Genomic DNA, 23,101 nt, shown 5'->3' with positions numbered 1-23,101 from the left:
ATTATGAGAATGGTCCCCACAAGCATGCATCACTGGAGTTGAGAACTCCATCCTACACTCAGCAGATAATCAGGAGTGCAGAATCTGTGCACCCCAGGATCTGTGCTGGATCTGTGCACCCCAGAACATGCTACTGAGTAATCATCTGTGGTGTGGGATAAGTCCAGATATGGCCCCACTTCTCCCTAAAAAGGAGAGAGCTTACAGTTCTCTACAAGATGACTGAAGTAATGGTGGATGGAAAAAATCTTATGACCTCCTAAGTTATGCAGTTCCCCTTGCTCCCAACTAATCATAAAACTAAAATCTATGCTGAGAGGAGTATTAAGATCTCCTTTTAAGTACAATTCATCCAGAGGAGTCTCTCCCAGTATAGAAAATGCATCCAAGTTCAAGCAGCTGCTGGGAAATGAAGAGTGAGGAACACCAACCCCAAGCAAGGAGTGGACAAGCTGCAAGGACACCGTGTTTCATGCAGAAAAACTGTGCTCAGACACCTGTTTAAAGTGGGTCACATATGATAGGAGACTGCCAGAGGCTCATCAGGGACTGCAGACTTTGGAGAAACTAATTGTGAACACTGAGCCCATATCAATGCATTAGCCCCACAGCACAAGTCCAGCACTTCTCAGAAGAATTAGAAATCTGTGATCTGCCCAGAAATAATAAGGTAATTGTAGTTTCTTTTTAGAAAGTTCACAGAGAGTTCAGTATGACTGAGAAATCTTGCACTAACCAGACTGAAGGCTGAACAGCTTTGCCAATACTATTACATTAATGGGTCAAGTGTTCTGAGCAAATTTTCAAATTCCTGCAACAAAAATGTTTCCTGAATGCAGCTTAGCTTTCTGGGTTTTCTATTTCAACTGTGGAAATAAGGTTTACAATTGTTCAAGGCTAGTGTTATCCCACAAAAGAGAAAGGGATGGCATGTGACATGTAACAGTTTAATTTTAAAGCTTGCTATTGCTCTCTGAATCAATACTGCAGCAATTTACATTACCAAAGCATTTGTTTACCCAATCAATGGCAATACTCAAAAAGTGCAGTAGCATCACACACAGTTTGATAAGGTAAGCTGTAGGTACAGAGCAAGTGCAGAATATATTCCTCTACGACAGTACATGGTTAGAAAGTTCATTCTGGATCCAGACTGAGAGTCCTCAATCTGATGAGTGGTTAAGCAAACTGTTTTCAATGAAGACATGGAAGAGACCACAGTTTACCCTTTAAACCACAGGAAAGCAAGTGCAGTAAGCAAGCATGGTGTAGCAAACACTGTTTCTTTCCAGTGGCACAGGGACTGAACAGAAAGACTCCACTGAAACACAGTGAAGCAGATTTCTTCCTCCTTATAGTTTTGACTTGTATTATTTGGAAAATGGCCTGTCACAGAACTTTAAAATTTATTCACTCATTGAGTGAGGAAACGTATCATGTTTCTGATGCCTTTTGGTGGCAACAATTGACAATTACCACATTATAACAACAATCACATTTCCACATTTTTCTCCCTTACATCCTGCACAACGCAAGTACTTCTGGAAAGCACCTTGTTTCAGTTAGTAGGAGCTAGTGAAATACAGAACGTTAAATTCCAGCAGAAAAGAGAAGATGAGAAAACAACAGGGACTGGGAAAGCAGGTGCCAGCACTCTGCCAGCACTGAGCTTTCTCTGGCCCCTGTTCAGCACAGACTTTGGATCGACTTGGAGAAAGTTCTACTTCTGAGTCTGCACTCATTTAACTGGAGAGGGAGAATTGCACAAAATACAGTATTTTATTCCTTTCTCCTCTACCAATATTTCTACTGCCTGTAACTACAGCCTAGACAGCTCCCAAGCACAATTCATCCCAAAAGTCAAAGATGACATCTTAGAATAGGGTGAATCAGCTTTTGACAATGACTGTTCTATTCCAGTAATTATAAAAGGAGCCAGCTTGTAACACGATTAGCTTAAAGTCAAGTATTTAACTGTTAGGCTACTCAAGTTAAGAGATAAGAACCTTATCTTGTGTCCTTAAAACCTGAATTTCAAGTAATAGCAAACATATCTATTAAACATCTGTATGCTAAAGAAACCTAGAATCCTTTTTTTATTGCTTACCAGGGCTACACATTTGCGCCTGCTCATTTGTTAGAAGTAACAGGATTTTTGACAGTAAAGTGAAATGAACACAGAAGTCTTCTTAAATTCATATGTCGGGTGTTAGAAACTCAAAATTGAAGGTTTCTTATCTCCCTGGCACAGAAAACAGATGACTCTTCCTTTTTCTGGAAAAGGAAAGCACAAGACAATGAAAAAAAGTCTGTATTATTTCTGATTAGCTTCTAATAAACTCCAGAGAGCAACCGAATAAAGAAAAGTCTTCCTGAAACCTGAAAGAAAGTTAGAATTTTCTGCTTTCATTTCATGACCCTGTTGCGGGGGGGAGGGAATCTCCTGATACCAGTTAGCAGCAATTGTTTCATCCACTGCTACAACAAACCAGCTATTGTGTCTTTGTTTCCCAGGTACCCCACCCCTGAAATGCTAAATATTCTGCTGCCTGCACAAGCAGGCACTCACAGTTTTCAGTTCAATGCAAACTGTTCCAGAGATGAGAGATACTCCATGTACTGCTGCAAGCTGTTTGTTGTCTTGTTCCTACTTTACAATACAGGTCATTCTAACTGAATATATCTATTCACTCTTTTTTCATGGCAAGCAGCTTTTAAACAGGTTAGTAGAGCCTGTTCATAGAAAGCAGAGGGATGCAGGGAAAAAGATGCTTTTCCCTCTACATTGAATTAATCTCACTACAATTCAACGTGTGAACTTACCATCCCAAGAATAATAGTCTCTGTGTTTTGAAGAAACTAAGCAAATTAAGCTGAATAGTAATTGATGTGGTTAAGTACAGGATAAACAAATACTGGAAAAATGTCAGCATCATTCTTTAAAGAATATGGAAGCTACACAGCATGTACCAGGGGTTCTGCCAGCGAGCAAGGCTGCTTACATTGGCTACAAAGTTCTCAAAAAAAAAAAAAGATAGGCTATCCTTTGAGAATAAAACAGTGTCCTGGGCTTCTTTTCTCTCCCTCTTCCAAGTGGTTAAACAAAGGACTTCACTGTCAAAAGCCAAGACTAACAGTTTGTGCTGTACACTTGCAGACAGAAAAATTGAAGAGAATCTTCTGGCAATATCAAGTTAATCATCAAAAAGCAAGACCATGATGGAATAAAATCCTGCACTCAGACATAATTCTTAGGAGGAACAACAGGTAACTACTGTCTGAAACTGCTTAATGGCATTCTAGTCACCTGTTAAATGAACTATGCCACCAAGCCATCATTCAAGAGACTTAAAAAACAGTTTTGCACAGATGAAGTTGCTCTGCTCCTTCAGCTCCCTTCACCCCACTACTTCACACAGCACCTGGCTTCTGTCTCCTTCCTCCCACCCCAGCCTTATCCCATCACAATTCCAATGCAAAATTGCTCCAAATGCCAAATTTTCAGTTATAAGATTTATAACTCCTCTGCCGACAAGGAGTTGGGCATCCATGTACAACCCAAACTAATCCTAACTTCTGATCTGTGTGGAGCTCATCTATCAAATCTTTTCAATGCCAAAATGAGAGTAAAGCATATGACAACATCCATACACCTAAAGCTCCAATGAAGTATTCTCGGAGATCTATTTTAATACCCTAAACATTTCTTTCCTTAGTTAATATATTACAGACTACTGCAGCAATCACTGGGTTGCAGTCTGAATAAACTCAATTACCCTTCTTCTAAACGACAGCAACCTGACCACCTCACCAGTCCAAGAAAAAGATGTCCATCTATTCATATCATATCAGTCCCCTCTGTAGCACTTAGTCAGGAAGGACTCCGTTACATCACAGCATTTTGATTCACAAACTTCACAAAACTTCTCCATTTTGCAGCTCACAAACAAACCAATACCTTGTGGCAGACTGATGAAAACAAACAGAAAGAAATGGGAGATCTTCTCTCATTCTGCAGAGGCGAGGATACTTCCTTCTCTTTTGCATTATATCTCGGGAATACTTTCAAGTTTTTAAGATAATCTATTTAAAAAAAACCAAACCAAATCCCCAGATCTTTAGTTTCCTATCCTACAGGCAAAAATGATTAGAGAAATTATCTATAAAGCTCAGGGCCACTTTTCATTTACCATTTTTGCTACTTCTCACACAGATTTCAAATGATACAGTAAGACAGCAGCTTGCAATGTACAATATCGTAATGCTACTTTCAAGATTAGCCCTCAGTTTTGCATGCAGCTAATGACTGAGTCACCTGGCAGTTGCCTAAGCAGCAATAGAAGTGTACAGCACAAAACTAAACTTTAAACTACATCATTTATCACAATTATTTTTCTCCAAATATCTGAAACTGTTAAAGATAATGCAAATTATAAACTAATTAATATAATCATTGTAAGAGCACAGGAATGTAACTGATGCTAAAGTATTACTGTATGTAGATGACACAGATGACAAGCAGGTTGGAGCCTGAAGATTCATGTGGTTGTTGCCACAGTAAAAGTCATGAGCATGCTGCACAGGGCTTCTTCCAACTGGTGACACAGTCCTTGCATTAAAAAAAAGCTTGAAAAAGACTGCACAGGAGGTCAGCATCCTCCACCTCTTCCCCCCCAGACTAATTCCTCTATTTTGACTTTGCCTACACAAATAGTCTTCACATTCCTTGCCTGACAGACAGCTTAGTTCTGACTAAAAGATTATTATTATCACTATCCAACTTTGTGCGCTGACTTGAAAGCATCCAGGTGGTTCAACTTTTCCAAGCAAAAAGTCACCACTACATTTTAACCTGGGCACACAAAGGATTTCCCAAGTGTAAGTCTTAGAAATGACTCAATTGTCTTAGCTTAAGTTTAAAAAACTAACAGAATCAGAGCTCAAATAAACAAATTAGACACTCTGTATGATGAATCTCAGCCCACAAGATTAAAATATTTGATTCTGAAAACCAGTTCCTATAAAAGATATGGCAGGCAACTCTTCATCAGTTAAGCCCCAGCCCAATGGGGACAAAGCTAGGGCTGAAAATACAAAATAGTCGTGATGTTCAATCTGTAAAATAGAATTCGTTTCTAGAATTAAATGTGAACTGTAAATTGAAATTGTTTTGCTTTAAAGTGATCCCAAAAGGCATTACTCTGGGCCATGTGTGGTATCATGTGGGTGTACCAGAATTCTGGCATCAAACTTAACAGTATGAACTGCTTGAGGTCTTGAAAAGGGGGAAGAGTCACCTTACCACCTTTAAAATGTATTTATGTACCAAGTATTCCCCAAAGCCTGTGTCGTGAATATATTTAACATAGAAAGCAAGAATTAACTCACTCTGCTTTTTTGCTCTGTATTTCACTTCTAACAAGAGCAATTGCTCTGACAATGCATAGTGTAAACAGGAGATGACACTGACTTCTTTCTTTTTTCTACCCTTGTTGAAGAGCTGGCTACAACAGAAGTGAGATAACAAAGCATAAGGCATTCAGGGGAACCAATGATTTTTATATCCTGTCACACAAAGGGCAAAAATGTAATGAAGGAAATGTTTTTTTCCCCCCATGAACTTTTTCACACTGATTACTTAACTTTTATGACAGCCAAGCAGATTACTGCTTGACCAAAGGCAGACATTACCTCTGAAGACTGATGGAGTCAGTTAAACATAGAAACATAAATGAAAGTGTATTAGTTAGTTCATAAGACACTGCCTTTGTTAGCCTGGAATGTCGTGAACATATTATTACCACCAGATATAGTTCTGTCACATTAGAATGAATAACATTAGACAGGCAGTTTAAATCCAAAAGCCTATTAGAGCAAACATAGCTGGTCTAAGTGACGATACGTCAGGGAAGCTATGCTCAATTTTTTCCAGCATCCAGGTACAGCCAGTCTTTTTCTGTCTCATTCTGCAGTATTTTGAAGAAAGATACAAGGGGTAAAAAGTGAGAGGTAGAAAAAAAATAAGCAGGCTACACAAAGCAAATACACAGCATGATCCCTTGTATCTCCTGTCTCCTCTCTATACTTAAAATTATTGCCTAGCGATGTTATTTCATCCAAAAAAGAAACCTGGAAGACAGTAAGCAAGAACAATTTCCTCATTCTTCACAGGCAAATCTAAACTAAGTCCTCTCATTTGTCCCAGCAGTCATCAGAAGAAACGGAAAATCAGGGAGCTATTTTAGATTTAAGCCAAAATAGACATCAACTTCAGATGTTCATGGCTTTTGAATTTCAGGCTTTTTTGTCTAACAAGTAGATATATTTTTATTTGATGAAGAATAATAAGGAACAGTATTCATATTAATTCTTACAGCTTCCCCTTATCCTCACTTTCCCAGTATCACAGAAGATTGAATAGCTCCCTGCAAGCCATCAGCTTTCTAGTCTTCCCCACCTATCATTTCACACTGCTCTTGGCCAGCAAGCAAGAAGTGCAAAGCAGGTCTATGACCAGAAATATAGTGGGGCTGAGTTGTTGTTTGCTTCTTTAATTTATCAATTCATATTACACAGCAGTAAAACTTCAGCAGCAGTCGTGACTGAAGATTAAAAATTCCTACATTCCTCCTTTTTTTCCACCCCTGGAAAAGAACCAGCTACTCTTTGATCATTAACCTGTGAAAGACAGAAACACACACCTGCGTATTCTGCAGCTCTATTTGTACATAACTTGGCCCTTACATCATTTAGGCTATTATTCATTCTCCCTACCAATACTGTATCTTTTCTAAAGTTTGGTGCAGACTCAGCTTGAAGGCCTCAACATCAGAGAACTAATGCAAGATCTGTAAATTTTTGGTATGAGGCCAATCAAGTGAATGACTTTACTTAATAAAGGAACTAATTTTGTAATTATGAGATGCCAACTACCCTCTAGATACAGTCTTCCTTTCCAGGATAGTGTATTAGTTTGTTTTCCCAAAAGACACAATGCTGAGTATTAGTGCACCAATATTATTTTTACTTACACTTCTGCAAAAAACACTTTGCTGTTGATGCCCTGCACTCCACTTTCAGACGAACCAAATAAGACTTTAAATATTCTAGTAACTATCACAGAGATTCTAGAAATCCTAAGTTTTAAGCATGGATTAGAGGGGGGAGTATTTTATGTTGAGGACAGTATTTGCATGGAGTGAGAATGAATATTTTATTAGAAATAATAATGACTGCAATTCTCATCATCCCAGAACTACTCAAGAATTCGACTCAAACTCACTGAACAATTCTGGTTGGAGAAAAAAGTGAGGGGTAGAAAGGATCAATGGTGTGAAAAACATATCCCAGCAGTCATAAGGGAGATTTAAGTTTTCACAAAGGAACCCAGAGGGGTGGCTCCCGAGGCGTTTTGACTGAGATGTTCTCATTTTATATAATCTCTTTTTACAGGATTTAAGAAAGCCTGGCAGAAGGAAAGGCACACACCACTGGAAAATATAAGCTGCTTAAAAAGGTGCAGAAAGTAAATAGGCAGAAATCCAGCAATATTTGTACCATTCAATCCACATGCTTGTTCCTTCTCCATCAGGATCGCCCGTCTTCTCCTTAAAGCATTTTGAAGGATATTTGCCCCATAGATAATATGGGGATGGGGTGTTCCCTCCTTCTGTGGATGCTTTTTAATGGGCTCAATGAAGTAATCCCCATGGGGCAGATGGAAATATCCAGTCTGAAAATAAGCATAAAAGAGTTAATCTCTCCTGTCCAGTACTGGAAGTCAAAAATAAAAGACTTTTCATATTACCACCCCTAAGCTTTTCTCATAAGCTAGTCATTACACTGCAGAAATAGAAAAACATCAGGTTTTCAGTATTTATTTTGCTGCATACATCAAGGTTGCTTTGTACCTCACAAAGGCATAACAGTCCAAAGGGGAATAGAAAAAATATGTTCTTCCTAATAACCTGAAATCCTTTATACTGAGGCAGAGGCTCCCATATTTGTACAAAGCCACTGAAAGGTCAAAAGTTAATTTGTCAAACATGATGCACTAGGGAGAGTTGCATCTTGTTCTTCTGATGTTTTGCATCCATTCCCCAGAGAACAAGCCCTGAATAGAAGCTGTTTCATAAGTACAAAGCGCAATTCTGCCCCTAGCTGCAATTCCATAGTCAGATCATGCAACCCATCAGATAGGCTGCACTGTGTGGTGTACTCTTGACTCAGACTACAAACCCCTCTGGCCTCCACACTTCCAATGGAAGAAATAAGTAGCTTTTCATGAATTATAGCAAGCTATTGTGATCATACAATAGACCTGCCTAACAAAGGCTGTAACATTTCTCATGCTATAACTTCTGTATCAACCTCCCAGCTTTGACTGAGCTACAGGGCCTTTGATACCCATCGGGACTACACAATTAGTTTACATGTCCCTCTGCCATGATCTAAGAGACACATGCAACCGGACATGGCCTTGGTCCCTTGTGTCTCAGCATTTTTGCATGGATTGCTAATATTGCAGAACCATTGTATAGCCCTTCCACTTCAACAATACTAAATCTAAAGCAAAAGATCTACTGACATCCCAGCCCACACTGGGGATGTGACAGGAGATTGAGGTATCCCACTCTTATGGCTTTGTTTCCTCTTCGCTTTCTTGCTGTGGTCAGTGTAGCCTTCTTAACTTGTTCTGGAACAGGAGAAAATGCAGCAACACTGTGTTCCTGCAGCTGCTGTATTCAAACTTAGAAGGACAGACAAATCCAAAAACCCTTTTGAAACACTCCCAGGTCTTACAGTTTCCCTGGACAGTTAGGAAAGCCAGTATGACGGTAAGGACAAGAGGGAAATCATATAAATGGAGGAAAAGCATTCTTAAATATAAGTAACCACGGGCTCTATGTACTAGGAGCCCAAAGGCAGCTCAGTGAGATCTCCACATGATGTGCTTCAAAGTCCCCTCTACCAGATACCTTCTGCCTCCACTCTGATTGCCAGAGGCCCAATACATCCCACAGCAAACTTGTACAAATAAGTAACTGTGACTGTCATTTCACAGAGTTTGCCCAACAGTCCTTAAGAAGAGAAACTCTTTCCTTCTAGTCTTCCAGTGCGAGTCAAAGTTTAAAAGCCAGAGGTTGGTCTTGGTTTGAAGCCTTGGTTACACCCGTAAAGTTTCACAGGTTCAGGACTCAAAGTCACATATGTTTGCTCATCTGGGATTACAGTTAATGCCTGTATGTTTTTTGTTTCATGTTTAAGAAATCAAGACTTCTGATTCTTAAACATGAAATTCAAAAATGCTCAGGTTTCTTTTTCAATTATAAATCAAGGCTGCTTTTGACATAGGAGCTGAGACACACTATAAAAGCAATAAATTCCATGTTCAGATTGGATAAAGATGTCAAGATGTCTATAGAACAAGAACGCCCACACAGAGGCTAGACCAGGCGATCAGTACATGTGGCTTTCCTCCTGCTGCTCAAGGAATCAAAGCACTGTCACAAACCTTTGCCCATTCCTTTTCATTCCACAGGATTCAATCCTTCCTGGATATTCTGAAAGTCTAGATTATTTGACCTTTTTTTTTCCTGTTGTATTTTTTAACCCAGTTGGAACCAGGAAGAACTAACCATCTTCACTGCAGACCCTGATTTTATAGGGCAGGCTGATTAGTCACTGGATTATTGTGTCAAAGTTGCATCTGTAAGAAGAAAGGCCAGGCAATCATATAAAAAATGAAGTATATTAGTAGCAACCTCATTTCCCAAGCTTCCCCAGCAATGCTTGTATGTTAAAATTCAGCTCTCCATTCAAGCTGTGTGGAGCAGGAGAAAAACCAAAAATTCATCATATTTCATACTGCACACGCACACACACAGATGGCAGTAAAGATTGTTCAATAAGCCAGCAAACATCGGCTCCTACAGAACCTGGCTTCAGACATTCCCTTTTTTTTTTATTATTATTATTGTTTTTGTAACATCATTTTTCAGTATGGAATATCTATTTTCACAGTCTTACAGCTTTTTGCTGTAACAACTCCATCCCAAGCCATCCTTGTTCCAATACAGCCACAACACTCCCAACCCACTGGCATTCTGTGGACAACATTTGTTAAGTTCAGCAGTACAACTGTACATCCCACCCACCTGCAGCAGAAATTCTACCAGTCTTCCTCTCGATCTGGGATGAAACTAGGAGTTGTTCCTCCCATCCTCTGCAGTAACTGCTTGTCTGCACTAGTTCATATACTGTTCTTGTCACTGTCATCGTAGCACTTTCCAGGAGTATGTGTAGCTACCTGACTCACACCTACCGCATGTGCTTCCTTCTTTACATTGACAGATAACTGAATATGGACAGAAACACAGTTAGTAGCGCTGTCCTTGTCTATGTTGTAATCACTACCTTCCTGTTTGTCTCCTCTTGTCACATGAGGCAAGGTCCAAGAGAACCCTCCTGCACTTCATGCAGAAAAAGTGGAAATTTTTAATGTCCCTTAATAGGCAATGTCTGTGTGTCAGATCTCCCCTGTAGAAAGCTACTTCAGGTGTGTGTAACTTCTACATGATAGCTTTAACATTTGTTCTTTAAAAGAGGTTGATAATAACCAGAACTTTCATATTTGTTGGCTACAGATTGCTGAATCTTGGGAAAATAAAAGGCTGCTCCCCACTCAATATCCAGACTAAAGTCACTGTAGAGCATGAAGAAGTCTGAGGGCCTATTTTACCAAGGAGACACTCCAACAAAAAAATTATTTGTCCCAAAAGGCCTCATGGATCCTAAATTCTAGTAGCAATAGAATTTATTTAAACAAAACTGCCCACTCTGTCTGTAACAAATTCCCCAATAAAGCAAGATATTTATAAGCAATCTTTCCTTTCACTTGAACTTTGTGCTCTGGGATTTTCTGAAAGAGTTTGAAATTTGGATTAAACCATCATCACTACAATACAAAATAAGAGAAATGCCATTACATCCTACATGGCATTTTAGTGCTATCTGCACTCTCCCCAGTAAAGAGAGCTGCCTCAATGTGTTCCCTGTTACAGGACACAGGCAGGATATTGTAACCAGGCCAGATCATCTCTCTCCAAAGGTGTCAGTCAGTGTTCTACCAAACGTCCCTGAGTACCCCCTCTTCCCTGACAGTTTCAGCATATGGGTATTCTCTATCCATATTGCTAGCCTGTAATCAGTGCATGCATTGTCGTAACATATCTTGCAACTGCAGTTCTCATGGTGCTACAGCATGTGGAGAAAGCAAGCTGGAAAAGAAGATGAAAACAGAAAAAGTAAAATTATCTGAATAGATTCTCCGGTCTGTATTACTACTCCCAGTCACCAGTCCAAGAGGAAATTAGGGTTCTTGAGACCAGTGTCTTAAATACACCTCTGTAAATGTGGTATGTGTTTTGTGTCCTGTGTTATCTGAAGTACCACGTGCCAAAGCAAATTTAGGGAGGCTCAGGAACCGTAGACCTTGCTGCACAAATGTATTACACTCATGACTGCAAAAGAAACTGAAGAGTGATACCAAAAATGTGCATTTCTCCATATCCTCTAAAATTGTGTAAAACATTATGACATGCTCCATTTTTATTATCTGCAAATGGCTGCACTGTGTGCCTAAACTTACCAGAGATGAGAAGACACATTTAGCTCATGAGAAAGACCAGTTCTAGAACCTGCCTCAAAACTTTCCCCTAATTCTAGTATCCTGTATTTTTTTGAATGTCTAAAAACATCTCCCAGTTCCACTTTTGGACTACAACAAGAAGAGGAGCTGATATCCTCCAGGAGAAAAGTTCTTCTCATGGCTATTCCCAGAAGGAACTGGAAGAGAAGTAAGGCATTTGTATATCTTCTAAACCAAAATCCTTTATCCTTGCTTTGTTTATCCTGAAACTATTTTATTTTTTACTGTTTGGATGTCAGGTAGAAACCATGATTTTCATTCCTGTCCAGAATCATAAAGACAAGCACACACAAGTTACACTATAAGTTATAAATTTAAAAAAATCCATCCATTACACAATCTATCAGTTGGAAGTATAAAGACCCTATACATTAGAAATAGTGAATAAAAAAATGGGTTTAACCATGAGAAGTGTGGTTCTCTCAGAAGTAGTCCATTACTGTAAAAAAAGAAATATATTTCAAATGCTAACCTACTGATAGTAAATTTATGGGTGAAGCCAATTAAGGAAATCAGAGTGACAAATGCACCATGCCCGCTAGTGCTGCTTGGGATGAAGTGACTGTAGAAGTCCACTTCCAGAATGTAGATATGCTTTCCAACAGCTTCCAGAGACTTCAGCACTTAACTGAACTTGTGCTTTGCACTTGCACTTTCACCCTGCACAGGCTATACACCAAGAAGTGAAATGCTGAGACCAACTGGAAGAAACCACCACCAATCTTCACATTAAACTTACTTCAAAGCACTCAGAACCAGCACAATTCCCTTTGCTGATTAAGCACTTCTTTAGTTTTGCTCTTTATAGCTGTTCTTCTCTGACTCACAAATATAATAGCAAAAATTTTTCATTTAAAGTTCATCAGTTTTCAAGCTATGTATACATACAATGTATGCTTTTTTTTAGCAGTTCGTAGCATCATCCGCTTTTAAGTGATATTCACACGGCCTCAGAATACACAAAGGAGTACCTCATCAGAAATAAGCCAGCCTTATTTATGCTCGTTACAGTGTTCAGTTTTCACCACAGAAAAAACGACTGCAGCCAAGATTCCCTCATTTAAACTTCTTCATGAAACGCTACCATGTAAAATAGTAATACAAATGGCCAGAAAGGGGGGGGTGGGGCAGTGTCACGTGGCGGGTAAGGTGGGTATATATGTGTTTGTCTCCCTCAATGCCTATACGGGAAAATCTAAAAATCTACCACAGAATTTTTTTCTAAATTGTTGTTCTCTCCTCCTTCAAATCTCCTCCTTCACCCCCAAATTCTGACATATTTTGGCCGAAAATGTTTCCCAGACTGTATCTGGAAGTGCTGCTTCATTGCTTAATAGGATTTTTAGTTCAAGTGCCTCATTATTTTGACACAAACAGCTCCCTGGACACGTTGCATCTCCCACACTGCATGTTGCTTGCCAGGAGGACATGGTGATCCTGGGACACTTCTGACTCAAAGTTTTCAACCAACTTTTTTGATTTTCAGTAGCAATCTGCATTTTCCAGTGGAAAGCAGATATTTTCCACATATTTCTTTTGGTCAAAAGTTCAGGGGTTTTGTAAAAATCTATTTTCTGGCAGAATTTTTTCAATCACTTCCACGTGGAAAGCTGAAGCCAAGTCCTCTGGGAAGGGAAAAGAGCAGCTTTAGCCTTGGCTAAGGTTTTGCAATTGCACTGTTATCCCAGACAGGAGGGGCTGGAATTAGGGGGTGTATGTCAGGAGAAAAAGGGAGGGAAAAAACCAACAATTTGCAGTCTAAAGCTATATAACTGAGTATCTTGACAATAGTGCCAAAAAATAACATCTGTAGTGTGTAACTTACTGAAAGCAGACAGCAGTATTTCTGACAAAAAGGCAGCGACAGACTCTGAAAACATGGCGAGTTTTTAGAAGCAATGTGAAACAAAAGTAAGAAGACAAGATGCTGGTTTTACCTTTAAGTACTTTGCTCCAGCTGCTTATTACAACTGTAATGCATGGTAAGAGAAGTTCAGTTTGAATAAAAGAATTTGCTAATTAAAGAAAAAATTGTGCCATAGGAAACATGCATTACCAGTGCTCTTCAGCTGCAAATAATCGCAACTGAACTGGTGAAGTAAATTATCTGTAAATATTAGACACGCTAAGTTTATTTTCTTTTTTCAGCTTATGACTTAATTGCTTTCTGTATGTAATTTTTTTTCCCAAGGATCTTCCTCTTCGAGTCGTTGTCTGTTCCTACCTGAGCCAGAACGCAAACCTAGTGACATGAGCGTCCAGATGAGATTTTCACCTACATCCTCAGCTAGACCTAAAGAAATGGACCTGCCATGTGCTTGCTCAGGCAGAAAGAGGAGGGTGATCATTTTTTTAGGTACTGAGAAATTTGACAAAGACTTTTATGAACATTGCCCACAGAAAAGGACAACACTCTCGCTCTTACAGAGTTCTACAGAAAAAAAACAGTGCTTTCAGCAGGATTTGGTGAAAATCCATTTGGTGCTACGACACTGAACACAGCCTTAGTTTAACATAGCTTTGGTCCAAAATTAAAATAGCTTATTTTTAAGACAACAAGATAAGTAAAAGAACAGGATACTACCATATCACAAATCTTATATTTGTCACACTTGCTACCTCGTGTATTTCAGACACTGCCAGAAAACTGGCCGGAAGTGTCAAAAACGTGCAGAGTTAGGCCCTGCACACTGTGGGCTCAAAAAGTTCAGACACAAAGGAGAGAAAAGAAAATACCAATGCAAAGCCACATTTACAGCAAGGTGGACTTTTGTGGAAGAAAATAAGGTATCAGAGGAGGAAGAAGTGTCTGAGATCCTCCAGTTCTCAGGTTCTTGATGGTCAGACATCAGTCCTGGATACTTCAGAGACAAGGGTCTTTCTGGCTGGGGACATACCCTCAGCAAAGGAGAAAAGTCAAGTTTCTATGGTCGTGTTCATCAGCTACTATACAACTACTTAAAATACATGATCACTCAGCTGAGAGACTTGGCAGAGAATCATTACTCTGGGTTATGGAATCGGCTTGCTGGTGATGACACTCAACTTCATTTCTTCTTTTCACAGCACTTGAGCAGGACAGATTCATTCCTCTTTCCACAATTCAGTGGAGATGGGGACTAGGACAAAGGTTATCTAGGATACATCTTAAGAAGCTAAGGCATTAAAAATCCACCCTTTATAAAAATGGGTAAGAGAAGCAAACAGTCCAAATCCTGTGTTCATTTGCTCCTCTGCTGTGCCGCAGAAACAGTTCATTAAGTAATACTGATAGCCAGGAATAATTTCTATGGACCTCCAACTCCCCATGAGCTTTGCATCTCTTACAGAGTCTGAAGTACCCCAGCTACATTCATTTATATGCAAGGAAATTCTCTGTGAAATTAATCTGCTGTGGGGATTTGAGCATGCTCACATGAAAAAAATACAACTTGGAACACATAATTTTAAAAGACGCCTTTGTTTGTAGTTCATCATGGCATTGTCCACTATCAATCTTTACTGTCCATCCTAAAAACATTTATTATTTCTTCTGCCTATTTTCTGATTATCCTTAGAAGTAACAGTCAATGTATCTTATTCATACATACACTTGTGGGTGCCCTGTTGGCTGTGGCTATACTTGCATCACAGAAATATATCATCTCACTTCTTTTCTTATGATAGAAGATACACAAATGAAAGATGGTAACTGTGTGGCAGTGAAACTGCTTAGAGCGTTGTTAGTCTCTGTACAGGCTTCTGCTTTGAAATCTCCAGCAGTTCATGAGCTGTGTTCCCACAGCTTCTACATCTCTAACTGTATCACAGTGCCCAGCAGCAGTCACTTCACATTGTCCAATTCTCAGCGCACCTTTCAGCTTCCTTCTGCATTCTCATTTTCTACTTTTTGAAATATGTCCGATTTGATCTGCTTGAGCCAGAACCATCCTCCCTTGCTGCATCTAAACCTCAGACACACCATTAAATTCCAACAGGGTAAAAAATTATTGTCCATTAGAGGAGATTTAATAACTAGCCATTTTTATGGTCTTAAATACAGCAAAGATGGCATTTAATAAATCCTACACAACTTCCAGTTCTGCTTGTATTAGGCTGAAACAAGCCTGTGTTTGCCACAGGCTGAGCATCCAGCAGGGAGACTGACTGCATGGCACAGCTGACTCTTAATTCATTAACTCAAACCCAGTTTGAAACCTTATTCTACTTACCAGCCTGATTTCCACATTGCAGCTGAGAGACAGACTCCCAAGGGCTCTCTGAAGCCCAAGGCACTCCTGAAATCTGGGGCACCTTTCATCAACATTTCCTTGTCGCTCAATTGCTGACAAGTCCATAGTGTCTTTGGAGAAGACAACATTGCAGTCCTTTGGGCTGCCTAGTGGGCCCAAAGCCAGTGAGGTGACACCCCACCAGGACAGGCTGAGTGGATGGTGCCTAGTCCGTGCCCTGATCTCATCCACACAGCAAGTTACATCACTCCTGACGATAAAGAACACCCAGAAGATTTTCTTCCAGCAAAAGTCAGCTAGGGCACACGGGGCACTCCATCAAGAAAGGAGTATGAAAAAGTAGTCAATATAGCCTCAAGCTCTACCTCAGGGTGAATCTAATAGCAAGTTAAATCTAGATTAAAAATCAATAAGCTTTACTATCCAGCCTGAAGGACACTCTTTGGTGAACATTAACACAGTATTTTTCTGAGTCTTTGACTCTTCTTCTTATCCATGATTTCTCCCTTCCCCTCCTCCCCTGTTTTTGTACTGGAAGTTTTAATGGCAACTAGTGCTGGGGGGGGGTGAGGGGGTGGGGTGGGTGGAAAGAGCTGTTTCTCCAGGTGCAAGAGGCTTACTTTGACTATAGTCATGAAAGGGTGAGACTAGCAAGTTTTTACTTCATTTGGGATCCAAAACCAACTTGGCAAGTGTCATTGTTCTGAGACAAAGCAAAAAGTTTGCCCAATTCTTCCAAAAATTACCTTCAGTTTAGAAAAGTAGGAAAGAGCAACAGCTGTTTTATTCCTGGAAAATACTCTTCGAACATCTAATTCATATCCTTCTAATTAAACTTTTTCAGAAAGCACTGTATCCAGGGGGCCTACATTGTACAAATAGGGGCTTTTTCATCTCATTAATATCAGAACAGTCTCTCATGAAAATGAAAATAAACACTATAAAAATGGTTTGTACTGCTCAGCATTTGAAATCCTCTCTCAGACTTTTGATAGCAGGATGAGAAGTTGTGAAGCTTTGATTTGGAAGCCAGTAAACTTTTACAGCTTGCAAAGGAGATCAAGTTTGATGATTTAAAGCCTATGTAACACTGAAGAGTAAAGATTTAAACACCAGATTGCTAAGAGGTTCCTGGCCTAAACTGGGCTTTCTATTAGCAATAAAAACACAAGCAAGAGGATCCACAGAGCAGACACGATCTCTGCTCGTGGAGACAGAAAGTACCATGGCTGTTTTGGCTTCCTGCTCACTTACATTCTAAAACTAATTTCAAGCTAGTGAGCATGACAATGTTAATACTGCAGAGCTCAAACTTTATTACAGAATAACTAAATGCAAATATTTGATCAAATGACAAGTGGCATTGTTTCTATTGACAAGTATTGTTTGTATTCCTGTGACCCACAGGAACCCCAGTCAACAGCCAGAAAAGCAGAGATACAAATGATGACAGCTGCCACAGCGTGTGCAGATAGATGGAAAAAAGCACAATTATCCCATTTTCCAGTGGATGAAAGCCTGGCAGGAGCTTTACTCTCCTCAAGAGCAGAGCAAGGCAAGGTCACAGCCCAACTTCTTCCACTCCACAGAAATTATTTTGCTTGAAGAAACAGAAGTCTGTGAGGAAAAGCAACATCAGTCTGGACTACACTGACCCACCTGCTGACACTCTTTTCCTAGCTTCATTCTGTCCAGCCCAAAAGCAAGCAGAAATGTTGAGAGCAGACAGCATATTTTAGGTCTGCAGTTGTGATCATAGGTGTGTTGGGGGAGAAGGCTTCTGCCTCTCTTTCCTCCAAATTCATGAAGCCTCGGGCTGCACAGCACAGATGGGACTTATGAATGAATTTCAGCATGCCTAGGAAGGGTCATGCCACCACTCACGGAAGTATCACATCAAGGTGACCTAAAAGGCAGTCCATACTCATGCCCTCAGTCACTTCTTCACTTACCATTTATGCTTCCAATGCCTTTATAAAAAGTGACTTCCCCATACCAAAGGATAACCTCAAAGCAGCACTGTGACATGGAGTTTCAGCTCAGTTCCTACAGGAGGAATCATGGCTTCTGCTCAAGAACTGCAGCTTGAAACACACTGCCCTTGTTTCCGTGGGTGGTATGAGAAAGCAGCTGCTCCGTTTGCTCTGCACAGCTTTGAACCAGGCTGCAAGCCATGCTCAAGCTGCAGCTTGCTGTGCTCTCACTGGGGAGGAATGAAGGGGGAGGGAGCTTATCAAAACCAAATACCTCACAAAACGGGAAAATTCGGTCCCCAGTTGAGGGCAGCTGTGGCACATTAAGATATCAGTGTCAAGTAAGTGACACACTACACCAAAAAGGTTACTTTGCATCCCAACTAGTGGCTGTGTTGAGAAAGGATTGAGAGTAAGAAATGGGATGCGGAGGGAGAGGGGAGAAGAAATGAAATTAAGCTGTAAGAACAAGGTTCAAACTGAGTCACAGAACTTGGAGGACAAAGTGTAGTTTCTAGTACACAGCTGATGCTTAGCGCATGGCAGTCTGGGAATGAGCACGATGATAACTGGCAATCACAACAGGAGTGCTAAATTTCTATTGGCCTGAGGCAAATCACATGCCACTCATTTGACCTTCCCTGTTATTTCTGTCCGCCTGAGAAAGGAGAATGAAGTGACTTTATGACTGCGTCTGGCACACCACCATAAATGTTTGTACAAATCTAGTACAAGTCCCAGCTCCCATGCATACCAAAGCTGAAGGCTGATCAGATTCAGTATTGGGTTCAGGTCAGTTCAAAAGCATAAAGCACTTAAGTTAGCTCTGAACTTGATTTAAATCCCCCCTTGAAGGTTCAATTCTGACTGAAAACCAAACCCGTTGATATGAGAGGTACAGTGCACACACTGCTATATCATCAAAATTACCTGCACGTGTGTAACACTACAGCTTGCAGGCAGAAAATTAACAACCCTCTCAGAGATGCAGAGAGATGACCTATACTTTGAAATTCAAGTTGTGCAAAAAAACCCCAATAAGAACAAAAGCCTGCAAGACAAACAAATACTCCTCAATCTACTCACAGTCAAGTTTCGGCTCAAAACTGGGCAGGATGTATACTCAATAAGAACCAAATCAAATTTGGTACAAAACCAAGAACTTAGTTTACTCAGAGTTTACTCAGCATAAAATCTCTGCTAATACCAAGGCCCCCCTCGCTAGGAGCTTGATTAGATGAAATGCCAACTACCTTCTCTAAGGAGCCGAATACTTTAAGGTCCTCCTGAAGCTGGTGGAAAATTAGCAAGTTCAACACTGTCCAGAGCAAGGCCCTGTATAATGAGCACCTGAAAAGGCTGGAAAAGAGACAACATGGGGAAGCAGCAAGCGGCACAGAGAAATTCTCCAGTTTGCTATCTGCCCTAGTACAAGAGGTAGGGAGCTTCAAAGAAGCTGGCAGGCAACAAAAGATTTTTTCACCCAAGACATTAGCTGAAGGAGCATTTGCCACTGAAAATTGCAAATAGGAAATGTTTTAGAGAGTTACCAGAAATGGCTAGATAAATCCATGTACGGAATGTCCCACATTTTTAAATAGAAAAATACCACCTACAGCTAAGAAACAGACAGCATGTCAAGGAAATGTCCCTATTTTCCAGCCCTGTTTTTACACCTCTCTTCAGGAATCTGCTGTTGACCATTATTTCCTTCTGAAAGTCAGCAGCATACTCAACAAAGTCAAGGGTCTGGCAAATTAACACCTGCCACCAACTCAGAAATCACAATCTGCTGCTCAGGTGCTGCCCCTTTGTAGGAGCTTTTTCAGTAGAAAAAGAGGCTTTCTCAGTTGGGTACTTAGCCTTCTTGGTTGCTTTTGCAGCCCTAGGGGCTTGTTCCTATTGTGCTTTTCACACTCCAGGTTTTTATTTTCTTTTAGCCATACCATCAGCCCACGATGACCCTCTGGGACTTCACAGCAGGGCATGTGCACTCCTTTCTATCTCTTTGGACTCACCCTTCTTGTCCCAGACTGACTGTGAGGCAGGCTGGACTTTTGGGCTGACCTTGTACTGTCATAGGTCTTAACTCTCCATGCAAGCAGGAACCACTTCCTTTAAAAAGTGCCCCTTTTCCAAACCGTTCTTGGGGATACACTTTTGTCTGCTTACACAAAGAAAATGTCTTAGTTTGTAGCTCACCCACAGAGATCAGAAGGATAGATTTCAGTCTCAAAATTACTAATTTAGGATCACAGTTTTGAAGTGTTTTGATATGCATGTGTTTGTTTCTTTATTAGAATATTTCTGTAAAAGAATAGGTTTTGTCTGTTGAAAAAGCTATTGTTTTTATTTGAAACTGACAGAAGAATTAGACTTTCCATCAAAATAATTCTTTGACTGTGAAGAGACTGCTTTTGCTATTTTGGAAATACAACACTGTTTGGAATAAAAGCGTTTCATTTTGTCTTGCTTAAAAGCAGCAGTCAGCCTTTTAGGTTTGAATGTGGTATCCTGTAGCACAGAAAAAGACAATATAGAGAAGAATTGGGCTATTTATTTGAAAAAAAAAAATTGCAGTAAGACATTCTTTGGAAGCAGGCAGGTGAGGAAAAGTATTTTGCTATAGTAAAAGGATTCATTTTCTTTCTGTTAAAGCTCTGTTGTCACCTCTTCTTTTGCTCACGGGATGTTAAAAGTTTTGTCTTTAGAACTGGCATGTTTTGAAATTCTCATAATGTACCCTTCAGGAATTCAGGAATTATTAAAATCCATTTAAATTAAAAAAAGGCACAAATGTTCAGCATTTCTAAGAATTCAGCAGTTTGTTTCTTTAGGATGTATAATACTTATGCAAAAGTGATACAGTGATATGTAGGAAAATATGCAAAAGAATTAGAAAATACTTTTTGTACAGATCAGATGTTGTCTGCAGATAAAACACCTTCCTGAAGACATGCTCCTAGTTCTGTAGAATTAAATGTTCTACTGAAAAAGTAAAAGTTTACTCAAACCTAAAAGATACTAAGTCTCTTCAGCTCCTACTCAGCACTATTCTTGCTAGTCTAAGAATACTGAAAATTCAAAAACTAAGTAACAATGGAAAGAAATAGAAGATAATAAAGACTAGATTATATACAGTCCTAACAGAACTCTAATGGACATAAGAGTTCCTTAAAAGAGAGGTATATTTGACCCATAAACCTCTAATAAGCTTTTGTGTGGTTAGAGGACTGTTTAGAAACAAATTTAGGAAGAAATCCAGGACTGAATCATCGATAATTCACAGTTCACCCCTCGCAAAGGTGAACTTACAGAAATAGTACATAAAATAAGCAATTCATTCTGCTGTCACTATTAGCCAGAGTCGCACAGCTAAATACCAGAACTGTGCTGCAGAAATCTTTACAACTGAGAGATGAGACTGTGGCTTTTTGAGAGAGAGATTTTCAAAACCAGGATCTTTGTACAGGATGATGCCGGATCATGACAGAGGCACTGAAGCATCAGTAATGGAAACGCTATAATTGAAAAACAAGTTTTTTGCACTAGCCGAGCAAAAGCTATTTTTGTTCCTCCCCAAAACAATTCAGGCGAGATTTCCTTGAGCTGATGTGTTTCTTTGTCAGTGCTACATGTTTTTCCTTCTTCCCTCCAACAATGACAACTAGAAAACAAACACTGAACCAAATACACCCCTGGCTCGACCTCACTGAATTATTTGCAGCAGGAATGGATCTGACAGCTACATCACAACAAACTATGTGTGGATTCCAAAGGCCACCTCCGGTAGGCTTAGATGCAAAACACATGCATTGTTCCCATTCCTTCTTTCCACACTTTAAAATATGCTTGACCTTACTCTATGCTCAGTACTCAACACATGGCGGCACTTACAGATGCCCTACACACATTTTGTAAGAGAAGACTTTTCAAGGCAGGTTCTGTGAGAGCTGAGCTGGAAACACAGAGGTGGTTTAGTGGAACTGGGTGGTAAAAATCACTTTTAGCAGGCTTCTTTCCCCAGTGCTGCTGGCTGTTTTCCAAGAGCTACACCACCTACTCCTACTCCAGGATGCACATTCTCCTTTCCTTCCACAGTCTGGCTCCTGCCCCCCCCCAAATGGTTGTTGTTTGGCAGCAAATCTCTGGGTTCTGCTCGATTTTCTTCAAAACATCAAGACTCGCACGTGCCTTGTTACAGCTTCAACAGGTCTGCCCAGTGCTGCTGAGACAACAGCTGCCCTTCAACTGTGACTGCCCAGCGTTCAGCTACCCTCTTCCTTAGGCTCTAGGCTTCCCTGTGAAGTTACTGCCGAAACTGTCCAAACCCCTGTGTTTAGTTTCCCCACATAATCTGATTTGATTAATTTGGCACAGCCTTTGATTACCTTTCACTGAGAAGCTAAGAGGCATGTACAGTTACTGTACAAGCTGTTTTTATCTTGTCTCCTTAGGTTTCAGACAGTCTTTTCAATAGATTTTTTTTCATATTTCAAGTCTCAGCAATTATTTTGTGAGGCTCCAGGGAAGCTTTTGGGATTTGCTTGTCTGCTGTCCTTAAACAATAATTCTGCTAATTCAGGAAGACTGTAACACAGCTGCAGAAATTAAAGACTAGCTCCAGCTCCAGCATTTGAAATCACGTCCAGCTCTTAGCCACAGCAGTGTAAAGTGCAGAAAGCAAGCAAATAAAGGATAAGCAAAGGATGCAGTTACACACAGAATAAAATCAAGCACACATGAAACACAAGAATTACAACAAAGAGCTCAGCTGGATCCCTGCAATTACAGAGAAGAAGGTTTGAGCAATTGTGCACTACAGCTAGACTAGAACTGAGAAGAGAACGCTTCGCACAGGAATTTTTAATTAATCCTTGACTTGCAACAAACCAGCTGACCTTTGTCTCATTCTATTGGCAATGCATAAACAAAAATAAGACAGTTTAATTAAATTTGCTCTCCTCCAGATGGGACATCTGTTAAAAAATATATATACATATGTTAGCCTTTTTCAAGCTGCAGGTAAATAATTTTCTTCTACAGCCATAAATCCTTTAGAAATACCATAATCCAGCTTGCTGCAAGCATGTATGCCTGTATATGAGAAAGAGAGACAGTGAGAGGGAGAAGTTCAGACCACATGAGCTCATTTTATTGATCATCTGCCATGGATCCTTCACACA

General features: G+C 40.0%; 1 protein-coding gene across 1 annotated transcript in view; it reads right to left on the bottom strand.

Moving 5' to 3' along the window:
- ADAMTS12 (ADAM metallopeptidase with thrombospondin type 1 motif 12) overlaps nt 1–23,101 on the bottom strand; it is a 168,102-nt gene that overhangs the window by 97,358 nt on the left and 47,643 nt on the right. The window contains 1 exon segment of the mRNA XM_052777832.1: nt 7,558–7,732. Within this exon segment, the coding sequence (XP_052633792.1) occupies nt 7,558–7,732 (175 nt within the window).

The sequence above is a fragment of the Harpia harpyja genome, chromosome Z (assembly GCF_026419915.1).
Source record: "Harpia harpyja isolate bHarHar1 chromosome Z, bHarHar1 primary haplotype, whole genome shotgun sequence".
In the NCBI taxonomy this organism is placed as follows: Eukaryota; Metazoa; Chordata; class Aves; order Accipitriformes; family Accipitridae; genus Harpia; species Harpia harpyja.
Note: the sequence above shows the minus strand (reverse complement) of the source record. Positions and strands in the feature narration are given on the sequence as shown.